The sequence below is a fragment of the Mandrillus leucophaeus genome, unplaced genomic scaffold (genome assembly GCF_000951045.1).
Source record: "Mandrillus leucophaeus isolate KB7577 unplaced genomic scaffold, Mleu.le_1.0 Scaffold104, whole genome shotgun sequence".
In the NCBI taxonomy this organism is placed as follows: Eukaryota; Metazoa; Chordata; class Mammalia; order Primates; family Cercopithecidae; genus Mandrillus; species Mandrillus leucophaeus.
Genome location: NW_012098543.1, coordinates 2,070,202 through 2,085,625, shown reverse-complemented (window position 1 = coordinate 2,085,625; position 15,424 = coordinate 2,070,202). Strand labels below are relative to the sequence as shown.

The 15,424-nt window shown below is 44.2% G+C and overlaps 1 protein-coding gene across 1 annotated transcript in view; it reads right to left on the bottom strand.

Moving 5' to 3' along the window:
- The window catches only part of LOC105539523 (zinc finger protein 600-like), a 79,483-nt gene that overhangs the window by 9,198 nt on the left and 54,861 nt on the right, over nucleotides 1–15,424 (bottom strand). The window contains 6 exon segments of the mRNA XM_011979837.1: nucleotides 7,796–7,801; nucleotides 10,252–10,872; nucleotides 10,940–11,028; nucleotides 11,030–11,066; nucleotides 11,069–11,133; nucleotides 11,135–13,115. Coding sequence (XP_011835227.1) covers nucleotides 10,538–10,872; nucleotides 10,940–11,028; nucleotides 11,030–11,066; nucleotides 11,069–11,133; nucleotides 11,135–13,115 — 2,507 coding nt within the window. The 3' untranslated portion in view covers nucleotides 7,796–7,801; nucleotides 10,252–10,537.

The window sequence follows — 15,424 nt, the reverse complement described above, 5'->3', positions numbered from 1 at the left end:
CCCACGCTGGAAGGTTGTGGGTTTACCGGAATGAGGGCAAGGAACACCTGACCCACCCAGGGTGGAAAACCGCTTAAAGGCATTCTTAAGCCACTAACAATAGCATGAGCATTCTGTGCCTTAAGGACATGCTCCTGCTGTAGATAATTAGCCAGACCCATCCCTCTATTTCAGGTCATCCCTTCCTTTCCCATAAGAGATACTTTTAATCTAAAATCTATAGAAACAACACTAATGACTGGCTTGTTGCTAATAAATACGTGCGTAAATCTCTGTTTCAAGTTCTCAGCTCTGAAGGCTGTGAGACTCCTGATTTCCCGCTTCACACCTCTATATTTCTGTGTGTGTGTGTCTTTAATTCCTCTAGAGCCACTGGGTTAGGGTCTCCCTGACCGAGCTGGTCTCGGCACTCAATGGAAGTCGTGACTGCGGAGGGGAGACCTGGGAAGCAACAGGCCCTGGCATGAGAAGGGAAGTCAGGGAGGACGGCGCCTTAGGACCAGGATGGGGTCTGCAGGATCCCAGGACCCGGCAGAGGACTGGGCCTCCCCGGGACAGGGGCCGCAGTGCGGCGCTCCAGGAGCCCACGAGAGGGAGGCTGGGAGGCGCGCCTCTGGCAAGAATCCACTTCCCGGGTGAGGACTTTAATAAGCCCGGGGAGGGAGGAGTCAGAACAAACTTTTGAGCAGGAAAACTACGCAATAGAAAGTGTATACATTGCCCTATAGCAGAAAGACTGGGGACAGGACCAGCTTCAGGGCGACTTTAAACCCAAAAGAGTTTAAAGACCCCCGGGCTCTCACGGGGATGTCTCAATTTTCTCTGGGCGAAGGAAGATGGGTGAGAATTTCCAGGTCTGTGGGGACCCCAAGTCCCGGGGAAAGAAGCGACGGGGACCTGGGAAGCGCAGACTTAACCGAACACAGAGCAAAACTCACTGCGGCGATGTGACCTTCATTCCACCCGATCGACTTCCGGGTTTGCGTTCATCTTCACCCAAGTGGGACGGAAGCCAGGCTTGGGTGGGAGGTGGGAGGAGGTGGGCGGGGCCTGGGCGAGATTGGGGCGGGGCGGGAGGCGGAGAGACCTTGTTCTTTAGAACAGGCAGAGGGCGGGGCAGGGCGGTACCTGCGCATCTCTCAGTCTCCCTCCCAGCCTCTCTGTTTTCAGGTTTTGGAGGTTAGAGCGCCAGAAAGTCTGAAGCATGATTCAAAAGCCCTGGAATTGTCTGGAACCGGGATGCAAACTAGAATGTGAAATGCAAAGCCCTGCCTGGGCAGCACGTACGATGTCATGGTGACGGCCCACAGAACAGAACAGATATCCTCTCCCTTTCTATTGTCCATTCACTTGGAGGGAGAGTCCACCCTGTGCTCAGCTTCAGAGACTTCCCTAGGGCCACCGCCTGGGGTGCGGGACGGAGTGCTCAGGCCAGGGAGGAGTGAGGTCACCACCTGCTGCTTAAAGACAGGAGAGGCGCTGGGGAGGGAGCCTGAGGTCCCAGCTACTCAGGAAGCAGCAGAGGGAGAATCGCTGAGCCTGGGGTTCCAAGCCAGCCTGAGCGACAAGTAACACCCACTGCAGCATGTCTCCCTTGCTTGTCTCTCTTTCTCTTTAAAAAAAAAAAATTTTTTTTTGTTAAATAAAATTTTTGATGGTGTGACGTACAGATCCATCATTATTCTTTTCCATGTGGATATCCAGTTAGTTGTCCCAGCACATTTGTGGAAGAGATCTATTACTTTCTTTTACTATTATTATTTACTTTTTGCTTTCCCTTTTTTTCTTTCTTTTGAGACAGAGTATTTCTCTGTCGCCCAGGCTGGAGTGCAGTGGCGAGATCTCGACTCAGTGCAGCCTCTGCCTCCTGGGTTCAAGCGATTCTCCTGCCTCAGCCTCGGGAGCAGCTGGCGTTACAGGCGCGCGCCACTATGCCGGCTAACGTTTGTATTGTTGGTAGAGACGGGGTTTCACCATGGTGACCAGGCCGGTATCGAACTCCTCACTTCAAGTTATTTGCCTGCCTCGGCCTCCCAAAGTGCTGGAATTACAGGCATGAGCCACCATGCCTGGCCCAAGAAATATTCTTTACTTCGCTTTTTAAATGTTGACAAAGTATAATTGAAAACCAAAAAATCTTCTCCCAAATGAGAAATCATCTCCATGACAATAACAGAGAAAGAAATGAAAACAGTTTTATTAATAAATAAGCCTTAGACCAGAATGTGATGGGAAATAGAGGCAAACAGCTAAGAGGTTGAAAAGAGAGAAAGAAACTTCACTGTTCTGTACAACCCATTAAGTACATGTTTTCAAGATAAACACTAATCAGTCCTCAGGCAAGAGGACTTGACAACACCCTTGGTCACACGTAGTTCATCCTGGCTCTACTTGGTAATGGAGGTGACCATCTGTGTCAGCTAAGTAGCTTCATCCTGAGGGAGGGGGAGTAACCCTAACCCATGTCTTTTTGACAAGTGTGAGTTTTACAACATGGTGAGAGGTGCCCTCTCTGGTGAGGCTCCTACAATCTGACAGAAACTGAAGTCAGTGGTAAATAATAAAATTTAAAATATATGATTAAGTATAGAGTTAATGTGAACACAACACTTGAAGAAAGCCAGATGGCAACATCAACTCCAAATAAACGGGATCAGCGTTCCCAAGTAGAGACGTTAAGGTTTCACACACAGGGAAAGACAGAGAAGCTTTAGCAGAATCACCACATTTTCCATTCAAGACCAGTGCACAGGCTGCAGCAACTTGATTGGTGACGGATTGATACACTTCAAAGAAGGTTACTTTATCACTCCGTAAGAAGGGACAAGGATCTCAGGAGGTCTTACTGCTGGGGATGCTTAGTCTTCCTAAGACTAAATAAACGGTGGGTATAGTGTAATAGGCAGTTTTCCACGTCACCTTTCAGTGTCCATTATCCACTCAAACAACCCAGGACTTTGCTTAGTTTACTAAGCCATTCTAATTGTCAGTCCCGGTTGTAAGCAGCGCCCCACTCCACCCCTTTACCGTGGTACCTGCCCCTGTCCCCAGTCCTGCCCCAGCCTGAGGGGAACTCGCTCCGCCTGCAGGACGCGCGACTCTACCTGCTCGAAAAAGGCGCTTTGCCTTAAAACCATTTTCAACTTCAGAGAAAAAAAGATTCAGCGTTCAGTACGGGTGGCCCACTACAAAATGTTTTACCTTCGATTGTTGGAAATGCTAACTTAAAATGGGCAGGAAGTATCCCTGTGATATTAGGGGTAATATCAGGGCACACCAACAACAATTCACCAATCAGAACCCGGGGGATCCAGTCCTGGAGGTGAAGAGGATGACAGCAGCTCACATCATGGACCCAGCTGAGGAGAGAGCCCCGACCCATCGCCGCCAGGCCCCGCCCTGAAGAACAACACCCCATTTCAAGCCCAGGCCCCAAGACAAAAATAAGCCTCTGGCCACACCCCGTCCCGCTGTCCAGCCCAGCCTCCAGGCAGCCTCCTACCTTTTGCCCCACCCCAGTCCCCACCCGCCCCACGCCGTCTAACCAGACCCCGCCCCCAAAGTGTGGCTTGAAATGCATTACCAAATCAGATACAAAATATCTCCCCTTATTGGTCTCCTTTTTCAGAATTGACCAGATATCTGTGCACAATAACGTATGCACTTCACATATTGTTTCTCTGATCTGGTCCACAAATTGCTGACATCCAGATGTGGCCCCTGAACAATCCAGGCTCCTCAATAGCACTGACACTAGGGGGCCCACACCCAGTGTCCATCCATGTCTGGGTGTGAGCCCTTCCCAGGACCGTGCCCAGTGCAGCCTCTTAAGAAGTTCTTGTCACCGGGTCACAGGGGATGGAATCTCAGAGCAGGTGAGAGGAACTGAGGGCAGGCATGGGTGAGTGGGAGTGAGCGTGTCAGGCAGACTGCCTCAGACTCAGAAAAGACTGGCTACTACAATATCTGGCATTTCAGAAAGGAAAGAAACAGATTAATCCACCGAGGAAGATGACTTCACTGGAGGAAGAGCCAGGCCTGGCTCTTTTTCTTTCCTCCTCTGAGCTGTTTCCTCATGTAACATTAGTCTTTAGAAATCAATCCTATATGTGAAAAATAAAGGGGGCCAGCCCCTCCACACCTGTGGATATTTCTCATCAGGTGGAGATGAGAGACTGAGAAAAGAAATAAGACACAGAGACAAAGTATAGAGAAAGAACAGTGGGCCCAGGGGACGGGCACACACAGCATGCGAGGACCCCCACCGGCGCTGGTCTCTGAGTTCCCTCAGTATTTGTTGATCACTATTTTTACTCTCTTGGCAAGGGGAGTGCAGCAGGGTAACAGGGTGATGGTGGGGAGAAGGTCAGCAGGGAAACAACGTGTGAGCAAAGGATTCTGTATCATGAATGAGTTTAAGGAAAGGTACTGTGCCTGGATTGTGGGGAAAAGAAAGACAGATCAGATTGTTACTGTGTCTATGTAGAAAAGGAAGATATAAGAAACTCCATTTTGATCTGTACTAAGAAAAATTATTTCTGCTTTGAGATACTGTTAACCTGTAACTTTAGCCCCAACCCTGTGCTCACAGAAACATGTGCTATAATGAATCAAAATTTAATGGATTTAGGGCTGTGCAGGATGTGCCCTTTTTTGTTTCTTGTTTTTCGGGTTTTTTTTTTTTTTTTGGTTTTGGTTTTTCGAGGTGCAGTCTCATTTTGTGGCCCAGACAGGAGTGCAGTGGTGTGATCTCGGCTCACTACAACCTCTGCCACCAGGGTTCAAGAGATTCTCCTGCCTCAGTCTCCTGAGTATCTGGGATTACAGGTGCTCGCCACCACAGCTGGTTAATTTCTGCACTTTTGGCAGAGATGGGGTTTCACCATCTTGGTCAGGCTGGTCTGGCACTCCTGACGTTGTGATCCGAACGCCTCAGCCTCCCAAAGTGCTTGGATTACAGGCGTGAGCCACCATGCCTGGCCAGGATGTGCCTTGTTAACAATATGTTTGCAGGCAGTGTGCTTGGTAAAAGTCACCGCCATTCTCCATTCTCGATTAACCAGGGACACAATGCACTGTGGAAAACCACAGGGAACTCTGCCAAAGAAAGCCTGGGTATTGTCCAAGGTTTCCCCCCACTGAGACAGCCTGAGATATGGCCTCCTGGGAAAGGAAAGACCTTACCATCCACCAGTCCGACACCCTTGAAGGGTCTGTGCTGAGGAGGAGTAGTGAAAGAGGGAGGCCTCTTTGCAGTTGAGATAAGAGGAAGGCTTCTGTCTCCCGCAAGTCCTGGGAATGGAATGTCTTGGTGTAAAGCCGACCATTCCCATTGGTTCTATTCTCAGATAGGAGAAAACCACCCTGTGGCTGGAGGTGTGATATGCTGGAGGCAATACTACTCTGTATTGAGCCTTCATTCTCACCTTGGAATTCTCCTGTTTGTAATTCAGAAAAAATCCGGCAGATGGCGAATGTTAACTGACTTAGGAGCCGTAAATGCCATAATTCAACCCATGGGGCCTCTCCAACCGGGTTGCCCTCTCCGGCCATGATCCCAACTGGCCTTTAAATATAATTGATCAGAAAGATTGCTTTTTTACCATTCCTCTGGCGGAGCAGGATTTTGAAAAATTTTCCTCACAGTACAATTAAGACTTTTACATTGCACTTGGATCAAAGAGCTGCATTAATTGGTCAGGCAAGATTATGAATAATAAAATTGCGTGGAAATGACCCAGAAAAGATCGTTGTTCCTTTAAACAAGGAACAGGTTAGACAAGCCTTTATCAATTCTGGTGCATGGCAGATTGAGCTTGCTGATTTTGTGGGAATTATTGATAATCATTACCCAAAAACAAAAATCTTCCAGTTTTTAAAATTGACTACTTGGATTTTACCTAAAATTACCAGACATAAACTTTTAGAAAATGCTCTGACAGTATTTGCTGATGGTTCCAGTAATGGAAAAGTGGCTTACAGAGGCCTAAAAGAGCGAGTCATCAAATCTCAGTATCAATCGGCTCAAAAAGCAGAGTTGGTTGCAGTCATCGCAGTGTTACAAGATTTCAATCAACCTATTAATATTGTATCAGATTCTGCATATGTAGTACAGACTACAAGGGATGTTGAGACAGCTCTAATTAAATATAGCATGGATGATCAGTTAAACCAGCTGTTCAATTTATTACAGCAAACTGTAAGAAAAAGAAATTTCCTGTTTTATGTTACTCATATTGGAGCACACACTAATTTACCAGGGCCTTCAACTAAAGCAAATGAACAAGCTGACTTACTGGTATCATCTGCATTCACAAAAGCACAAGAACCTCATGCTTTGACTCATGTAAATGCAGCAGGATTAAAAAAACAAATTTTCCAGGCCCAGTGGCTCATGCCTGTAATCTCAGCACTTTGGGAGGCCAAGGTGGGTGGATCACCTGAGGTCAGGAGTTCAAGACCAGCCTCAACATGGAGAAACCCTGTCTCTACTAAAAATACAAAATTAGCCGAGCATGGTGATGCATGCCTGTAATCCCAGCTACTCAGAAGGCTGAGGCAGGAGAATTGCTGGAACCTGGGAGGCAGAGGTTGCGGTGAGCCGAGATTGTGCCATTGTACTCCAGCCTGGGCAAAAAGAGTGAAACTCTGTCTCAAAAAAAAAATTTAAAAATAAAAATAAAAAACAAATTTAATGTCACATGGAAACAGGCAAAAAATATTGTACAACATTGAACCCAGTGTCAGGTCCTACAGCTGTCCACTCAAAAGGCAGGAGTCAATCCCAGAGGTGTATGTCATAATGCGTTATGGCAAACGGATGTCACGCATGTGCCTTCATTTGGAAGATTATCATGTGTCCATGTAACAGTTGATACTTATTCACATTTCATATGGGCAACTTGCCAGACAGGAGAAAGCACTTCCCATGTTAAAAAACATTTATCATCTTGTTTTGCTGTCATGGGAGTTCCAAAAAAAAAAAAAAAAAAATTAAAATTGACAATGGATGAGGATACTGAAGTGAAGCTTTCCAAAAATTCTTAAATCAGCGGAAAATTACACATACACAGGAATTCCTTATAATTCCCAAGGACAGGCCATAGTTGAAAGAACTAATAGAACACTCAAAACTCTATTGATTAAACAAAAAGAAGAGGGAGACCGTAAGGAGTGTACCACTCCTCTGATGCAACTTAATCTAACACTCTACACTTTAAATTTTTTTTTTTTTTTTTTTTTTTTTTGAGACAAGTCTCGCTCTGTCGCCCAGGCTGGAGTGCAGTGGCCGGATCTAGGCTCACTGCAAGCTCCGCCTCCCGGGTTTATGCCATTTTCCTGCCTCAGCCTCCTGAGTAGCTGGGACTACAGGCAGCTGCCACCTCGCCCGGCTAGTTTTTCTGTATTTTTTAGTAGAGACAGGGTTTCTCCATGTTAGCCAGGATGGTCTCGATCTCCTGACCTCGTGATCCACCCGCCTGGGCCTCCCAAAGTGCTGGGATTACAGGCTTGAGCCACCACAACCGGCCTTAAATTTTAGATTATACGGTAAAGGATTCAACTGACCTTACTCAAACTGGAGACTGTTGCCAGTGTATTCATCAGGTCACTGAAGTAGGACAGCAAATTAAAGCAATCTTTCTGTTCTATGGTTATTATAAATGTGTAGGAACCTTAAAAGAAACTTGTTTGTATAGTGCCACTCAGTACAAGATATGTAGCCTGAGGAATGACCAACCTGATGTGTGTTATAATCCATCTGAGCCCCCTGCAGCCACCGTTTTTGAAATAAGATTAAGAACTGGCCTTTTCCTCGGTGATACAAGTAAAACAATAACTAGAACAGAAGAAAAAGGAATCCCCAAACAAGAAACTTTAAGGTTTGATGCTTGTGCAGCCATTAGTAGTAACAAGCTAGGAACAGGATGTGGTTCTCTTAATTAGGAAAGAAGCTACAGAATAGAAAATAAATATGTTTGTCATGAGTCAGAAGTTTGTGAAAATTGTGCCTGTTAGCCATGTGTTATTTAGGCTACTTAGAAAAAGAACAAAAAGGACCCGGTTCACCTTCAGAAGGAGGAAGCCAACCCCTCCTGTGCTGCCGGTCACTGTAACCCACTAGAACTCATAATCACCCATCCCCTAGATCCCCGCCAACCCCTCCTGTGCTGCCGGTCACTGTAACCCACTGGAACTCATAATCACCCATCCCCTAGATCCCCGCCAACCCCCCCTGTGCCGCCGGTCACTGTAACCCACTGGAACTAATAATCACCCATCCCCTAGATCCCCACCAACCCCTCCTGTGCCGCCGGTCACTGTAACCCACCGGAACTCATAATCACCCATCCCCTAGATCCCCGCCAACCCCTCTTGTGCTGCCGGTCACTGTAACCCACTGGAACTAATAACCACCCATCCCCTAGATCCCCATTAGAAAAAAGGAGAACTTGTAACCCTGAATTGATGGGACAAGGTTAAACCCCCCAAGTTGTCATTTTATTCCAAAGGGAGGTTCACAAGAGCTCTCCCGAACCAGTGTTTCAAACCTTTTTTGATGAGCTGAATCTACCAGAACCAGAATTTCTGAAAAAGACAAAAAAATTGTTGCTCCAATTAGCAGAAAATGTAGCTCATTCCCTCAATGTTACTTCTTATGTATGTGGAGGAACCACTATCAGAGACCAATGGCCTTCGGAAGCCCAAGAGTTGGTGCCCACTGATCCAGCTCCTGATGTAATTCCAGTTCAGAAGGCCTAAGCTAGCAACTTATAGGTCCTAAAAACCTCAATTATTGAACAATACTGTATAGCTACAGGAGGAAAAAACTTTATCATCCCAGTATGAAATCTTAATTGTATAGGACAGAAGTTGTACAACAGCACAACAAAGACAATTATTTTGTGGGGCCTAAACCACACTGAAAAGAACCCATTTAGTAAATTTTCTAAGTTAAAAACTGCCTGGGCTTATCCAGAATCTCATCAGGACTGGACGGCCCTGCTGGACTATACTGGATATGTAGGCACAGAGCCCACATTTGGTTACCTAATAAATAGGCAGGCAGTTGTGTTACTGGCACTCTTAAGCTGTCCTTTTTTTTATTACCCGCAAAAACAAGTGAGCTCCTAGGCTTCCTTGTCTATGCCTCCCGAGAAAAGAGAAGCATAGTTATAGGAAACTGGAAAGATAATGAGTGGCCCTCTGAAAGGATCACACAGTATTATAAGCCTGCCACATGGGCACAAGACGGCTTATGAAGATACTGAACCCCCATCTACTTGCTCAATCGGATCATACAGTTGCCTGCCATCTTAAAAATAATTACTAATGAAACTGGCAGAGCTTTGACTGTTTTAGCTTGGCAGGAAGCCCAAATGAAGAATGCTATCTATCAGAATAGACTGACCTTAGACTACTTGCTGGCAGCTGAAGGAGGAGTCTGTAAAAAATTTAACTTAACCAATTGCTGCCTACAAATAAATGATCAAGGACTCGTAGTTAAAAACATAGTCAAGGACATGACAAAGTTTTCACATGTGCCTGTACAGCCTGAGCACGAGTTTGATCCTAGGTCTTTATTTAGAAAATAGTTTCCAGCTACAGCAGGATTTAAAACCGTCATTGTAGATATATTGCTAGTAATAAGAACTTGCTTGCTGCTCCCCTATGTATTACCCTTGCTGCTTCTTTTTTCTTTTTTGAGACGGAGTCTGGCTCTGTCTCCCAGGCTGGAGTGCAATGGCGTGATCTCAGCTCACTACAAGCTCCGCTTCCCGGGTTCACGCCATTCTCCTGCCTCAGACTCCCCAGTAGCTAGGACTACAGGCGCGCACCACCACGCCAGGCTAATTTTTTGTATTTTTTTTCTTTTCTTTTTTTTTTTGAGACGGAGTCTCGCTCTTTCGCCCAGGCTGGAGTGCAGTGGCCGGATCTCAGCTCACTGCAAGCTCCACCTCCCAGGTTCACGCCATTCTCTTGCCGCAGCCTCCCAAGTAGCTGGGACTGCAGGTGCCTGCCACCTCGCCTGGCTGGGTTTTTTTGTATTTTTTTAAGTAGAGACGGGGTTTCACCGTGTTAGCCAGGATGGTCTCAATCTACTGACCTCATGATCCGCCCGCCTTCCCAAAGTGCTGGGATTACAGGCGTGAGCCACCACACCCAGCTGATACTCCTTTTAAAAAGTACTATCTCAAAGAAGTACTATCTCTTTAAAAAGTACTATCTCCAATAATAATAATAATAATAGACAATCAGAAACAAAAAACAGGCTGAGACAAGTGGCTAACATGTGTGGGCCATGCTGGTTTCAAACTCCCGACCTCAAGTAATCTACCTGCCTTGGCCTCCCAATGTGCTGGCACAACAGGCCTGAGCCACCACACCTGGCCCAATCCTCTTAACACAAACACTTTAATGTCAATTAAGGCTTGAACTCAATGTTAAGTCAACAGAAACTCGAGTCAATGCTGAATTGACTCTAATGTCAATTAATGCCTGATGGTTTGCTATACTTATTTCATTGGGAACAGTTATCTCAAAAATGAATTTTCTCATGTTCTGTAAGGAGTGACCTCGGACTAAAGACCTTGCCACACTTATGACGTTTGTAAGATTTCTGTCCAGTATGGATTCTCTGATGTCTAATGAGGTGTGAACATGAAGTAAAGGCTCTGCCACAATCACCACACTTGTGAGCTTTCTCTCCTGTATGAATTCTCCTATGTTTTGCATAGGATGAAGCTTGACTGAAGACCTTGCCACAGTCATGACCTTTGTAAGGTTTCTCTCCAGTATGAGTTTGCCAATGAACTGCAATGTACAAACGATGTCTGAAAACTTTACCACATTTATTATACTTGTAAGATATCCCTTCATTATGGGTTCTCAAATGATTTGCAATGGTTTTAGCGTTACTGAAGACTGTGAGAATTATTACATTAGTCAAATTTCCCCATACCATGAACTGCCTGATGGGGAATAAGTGTTGACTGTCCACTAAAGGCTTTGCCACACTCATTACACTTGTTTCTCTCCAGTGTGAATTCCAGTATGTTGTGCCAGAGTGAATCACTCGCAAAAGTCTTGTGACAAACCTTACATTTGTATGGCTTCTCTCCAGTATGAATTCTGTCTTTTAAGGTGTGATTTCCAACTGAAAACTTTGTCACACGCTTCACATTTCTAAGGTTTCTCTCCAGTATGAATTCTATGATGACGTGAAAGGTGTGATTGTTGATTAAAAACCTTCCCACATTCATTACACTTGTAAGGTTTCTCTGCAGTGTGAATTCTAGTATGTCTTGCCAGGAGTGAATTACGCACGAAAGCCTTGTCACAAACAGTACATTTGTAAGATTTCTCTCCAGTATGAAGTCTACGATGGTATATAAGGGATGGCCAGTGACGGAAGGTATTGCCACACTCATTACACTTGTAAGGCTTCTCACCACTATGAAGTCTACGATGGCAATGAAGGGATGACCTGCGACTGAAGGTCTTGTCGCACTCATTACACTTATAAGGTTTCTCACCACTATGAACTCTACGATGGCATACAAGGTATGACCTGTGACTGAAGGTCTTGCCGCACTCATTACACTTGTAAGGTTTCTCTCCACTATGAATTCTAGTATGTTTTGCCAGATAGGAATGACACGCGAAAGCCTTGTCACAAACCTTACATTTGTATGGTTTCTCTCCAGTATGAACTACCTTATGTGTCTCAAGGCTTGACTGGCGACTGAAAACTTTTTCACATTCTTCACATTTGTAAGGGTGCGCTCCAGTGTGAATTGATTTATGAATTAAAAGATCTGAATTTTGACCAAAGGTCTTGCCACATTCACGACACTTGTAAGGTTTTTCTCCAGGGTGAATTCTAGTATGTCTTGCCAGTTGTGAATTCCGCATGAAAGCCTTGTCACAAACCTCACATTTGTAAGATTTCTCTCTGGCATGAAGTCTTCGATGGCATACAAGGGAGGACTTGTGACTGAAAGTCTTGCCACACTCATTACACTTGTAAGTTTTCTCTCCAGTGTGAATTCTGGTATGTCGTGCCAGCTGTGAATGCCACGTGAAAGCTGTGTCACAAACCTTACATTTGTACGGTTTCTCTCCAGTGTGAATTCTCTTATGTGTCTCAAGGGTTGATTTGTGACTGAAAACTTTGTCACATTCTTCACATTTGTAAGGTTTCTCTCCAGTATGAATTCTATGATGACGTGCAAAGTTTGATTGTTGATTAAAAGCCTTATCACATTCATTACACTTGTAAGGTTTCTCTCCAGTATGAATTGCCTTATGAATTACAAGGGCTGAATTTTGACCAAAGATCTTGCCACACTCATTACACTTGTAAGGTTTTACTCCAGTATGAAGTCTACGATGGCATGTAAGGGATGACACCTGACTGAAGGACTTGCCACATTCATTACACTTGTAAGGTTTCTCACCTGTGTGGCATCTCTGATGGCATGCAAGGTACTGCTTATGATTAAAGAGCTTGCCACATAGATCACATTTATATGGTTTGTCTCCTAAATGGATTGTCTGGTGTTTCCTTAACAGTGAGCTACAATTAAAGGTTTTGCCACTCTCATTACATTGGAAAGATGTTTCTGTCATGTGTACTTCCTGTTCTTGTGTGAGTAATGAAGAATTCAAGAAATTATTCCTATAGTTATTAGAAATCTGGGTTTGGGGCCTACAAGAAATTCTTTGGGATGCTGAAACCGAGGGAGCATCACTGGTAGACTTCTCAAGTTGACTAGCAATTTTGCCTTTGATCTGAAATATGTGCAATTCAGGCAGATGTGAATGAAAACTTGATCCAAGCTGATAGTTAATAGGCTTGTTTCCAGCATGCTTTTGATCATATTGGTCTGTACTACCAGTCAAGATTTTAATTTTTGTCATGGGTGCTTCATGGCCACTTCTTTCATCTTCTTGACACTGAAACTCAATGTCATGAATTTCTTTTTCAATGTCCTGGAAGCAAAAATCTCCAATGTGATGACTTTCAGGTCTTTGCAATGTCCCTGGGTAGAACACTTCTATATTGCCTTGCCCTGTTGACAAGACCTCCTTCATCATGCATTTGGAAGAGATATCTACAAAATATAAACACCAACAGGTTTCCAATTAAGTCTAGATGGCAAATCATACTGGAGTGTGTAAATATGACACAAAAAACAAGACTTATTTTGAACTTCCCAAACATGATCTTCAAAGTATAGGAACACAAAAGGAGTAAGATTCTTTAATAAATAAAGGGCAATTATATGTCCTTCAAATCAATTCTATGGAAGTCTATTTTCTGTATCATGACAAAACACTGACAGGGCACAAACACGTGTAAGCCTAAAGTGAGGAGTATTTTTCCACTGTGACCCTAAAGTCTATCACAATTTGCAAGAAACATATCACTGTCACATCAACGAAGAGAAAAATATGTATTCTTCACATTTAAAGCATATTCACTGTATACAAATAAATGCTACAAAAAAAAAACCCCACACAATATATAATATTGGTAAATAATCCACAACAAGCTCATATAAGAATAACCAAAAGCAATGGAAATTCTGTACTATCAAACAATTATAGCACTGAGAAGATAAGAAAAGATTACAAAAATTAGCCAAGTATGGTGGTCCGCGCCTGCAGTCACAGCTACTTGGGAGGCTGAGGCACAAGAATCACTTGAATCAGGAGGCAGAGGTTGCAGTGAGCTGAGATCACACCACTGCACTCCAGCCTGGGTGACAAAGTGAGACTCCGCCTCAAAAAAAAAAAAAAGAAAAAAAAGAAAAAATAGTTAATACAATATTTTTCTGAATAAATGTCATAAAATTACCTATATCCACACAAAACAGGCGCTTTTAAATTTTTTGTATATTTATTTTTTTGAGACAGGGTCTTTCACTCCAGCTTGGAGTGCCATGGTGCGATCTCAGCTCACTGCAACCTCTGCCTCCTGGGTGGAGGTGATTCTCCTGCCTCAGACTCCTGAGTACCTGGGATTACAGGCATGCACCACTATGCCTGGCAAATTTTTGTGTTTTTAATAAAGATGGGGTTTCACCATGTTGGCCACCATGTTGGCCAGGCTGGTCTCAAACTCCTGACCTCAAGTAATCCACCCGCCTCAGCTTCCCAAAGTTCTGGGATTACCAGTGTGAGTCACTGCACCCGGTGGCACTTTGTGACTTTAACGAGTGGAGTGTGTCAGTTATATTGCATACCACATACCAAAAAGCCATATATAAAATTATAAAAATTAATTAATAAAATATTGGAACCCATGATAAAACCAGCAAGTAAATGAGTACATTTATACAGGCTGCAGAATTCTAAACAATTCCTCTTAAGAAAAAATCCACAACTTCTACTTAACCACCAGCACGCAACATCAGAACTGAAATACATGTTAAGATCACTACCTTCTGATGTATGAGGTCAAGGAAATACACAGCATTTGGCTGGGCGCGGTGGCTCACACCTGTAATCCTGGCACTTTTGGAGGCCGAGGTAGCGAATCATGAGGTCAAGAGATTGAGACCATCCTGGCTAACATGCTGAAACCCCGTCACTACTAAAAAAATACAAAAAAATTAGCTGGGTGTGGTGGCGGGCACCTGTAGTCCCAGCAACTCTGGAGGCTGAGGCAGGAGAATGGCCTGAACCCAGAAGGTGGAGCTTGCAGTGAGCTGAGATCACACCACTGCTCTCCAGCCTGGGCGACAGAGCACGATTCCATCTCAAAAAACAAAACAAAACAAAACAAAATACACAGCATTTTAAGAAATAACAATTGACTAACGGCAGGCACAGTGGCTCACACCTGTAATCCAAGCACTTTGGGAGGCCAAGGCAAGTGGATCACGAGGTCAGGAGTTCGAGAACAGTCTGGCCATCTGGGGAAACCCCATCTCTACTAAGAATACAAAAAAATCAGCTGGGCATGGTGGCGGGCACCTATAATCTCAGCTACTCTGGAGGCTGAGGCAAAAGAATTGTTTGAACCCAGGAGGCGGATGTTGCAGTGAGCTGAGATCGTGCCATTGCACTCCAGCCTGGGTGACAGGGCAAGACTCTGTCTCCAAAATAAGTACATAAATAAATAAAGAATTGACTAATAGCATAGTAAAGCGCAATTATGATGTCTCAACTACACTTTTGTAACAGCCAGGCAATACAGCAATTTTATATATATGCATTCCCCATAGTTACCTAGTTCACTACGCATAAAATATAAAATATACAATGAGTACTGGGAAATTTTATACACTGAGATCAGAGAAAACATTGTATAAAACAAATTGCACAATAAAAACAAAACAAATGTGATATATGCTCTCTGGCCCACATGTTCGTATTGACTAAAAGCCATTATCAGATTTCTTTTTTTTTTTTTTTT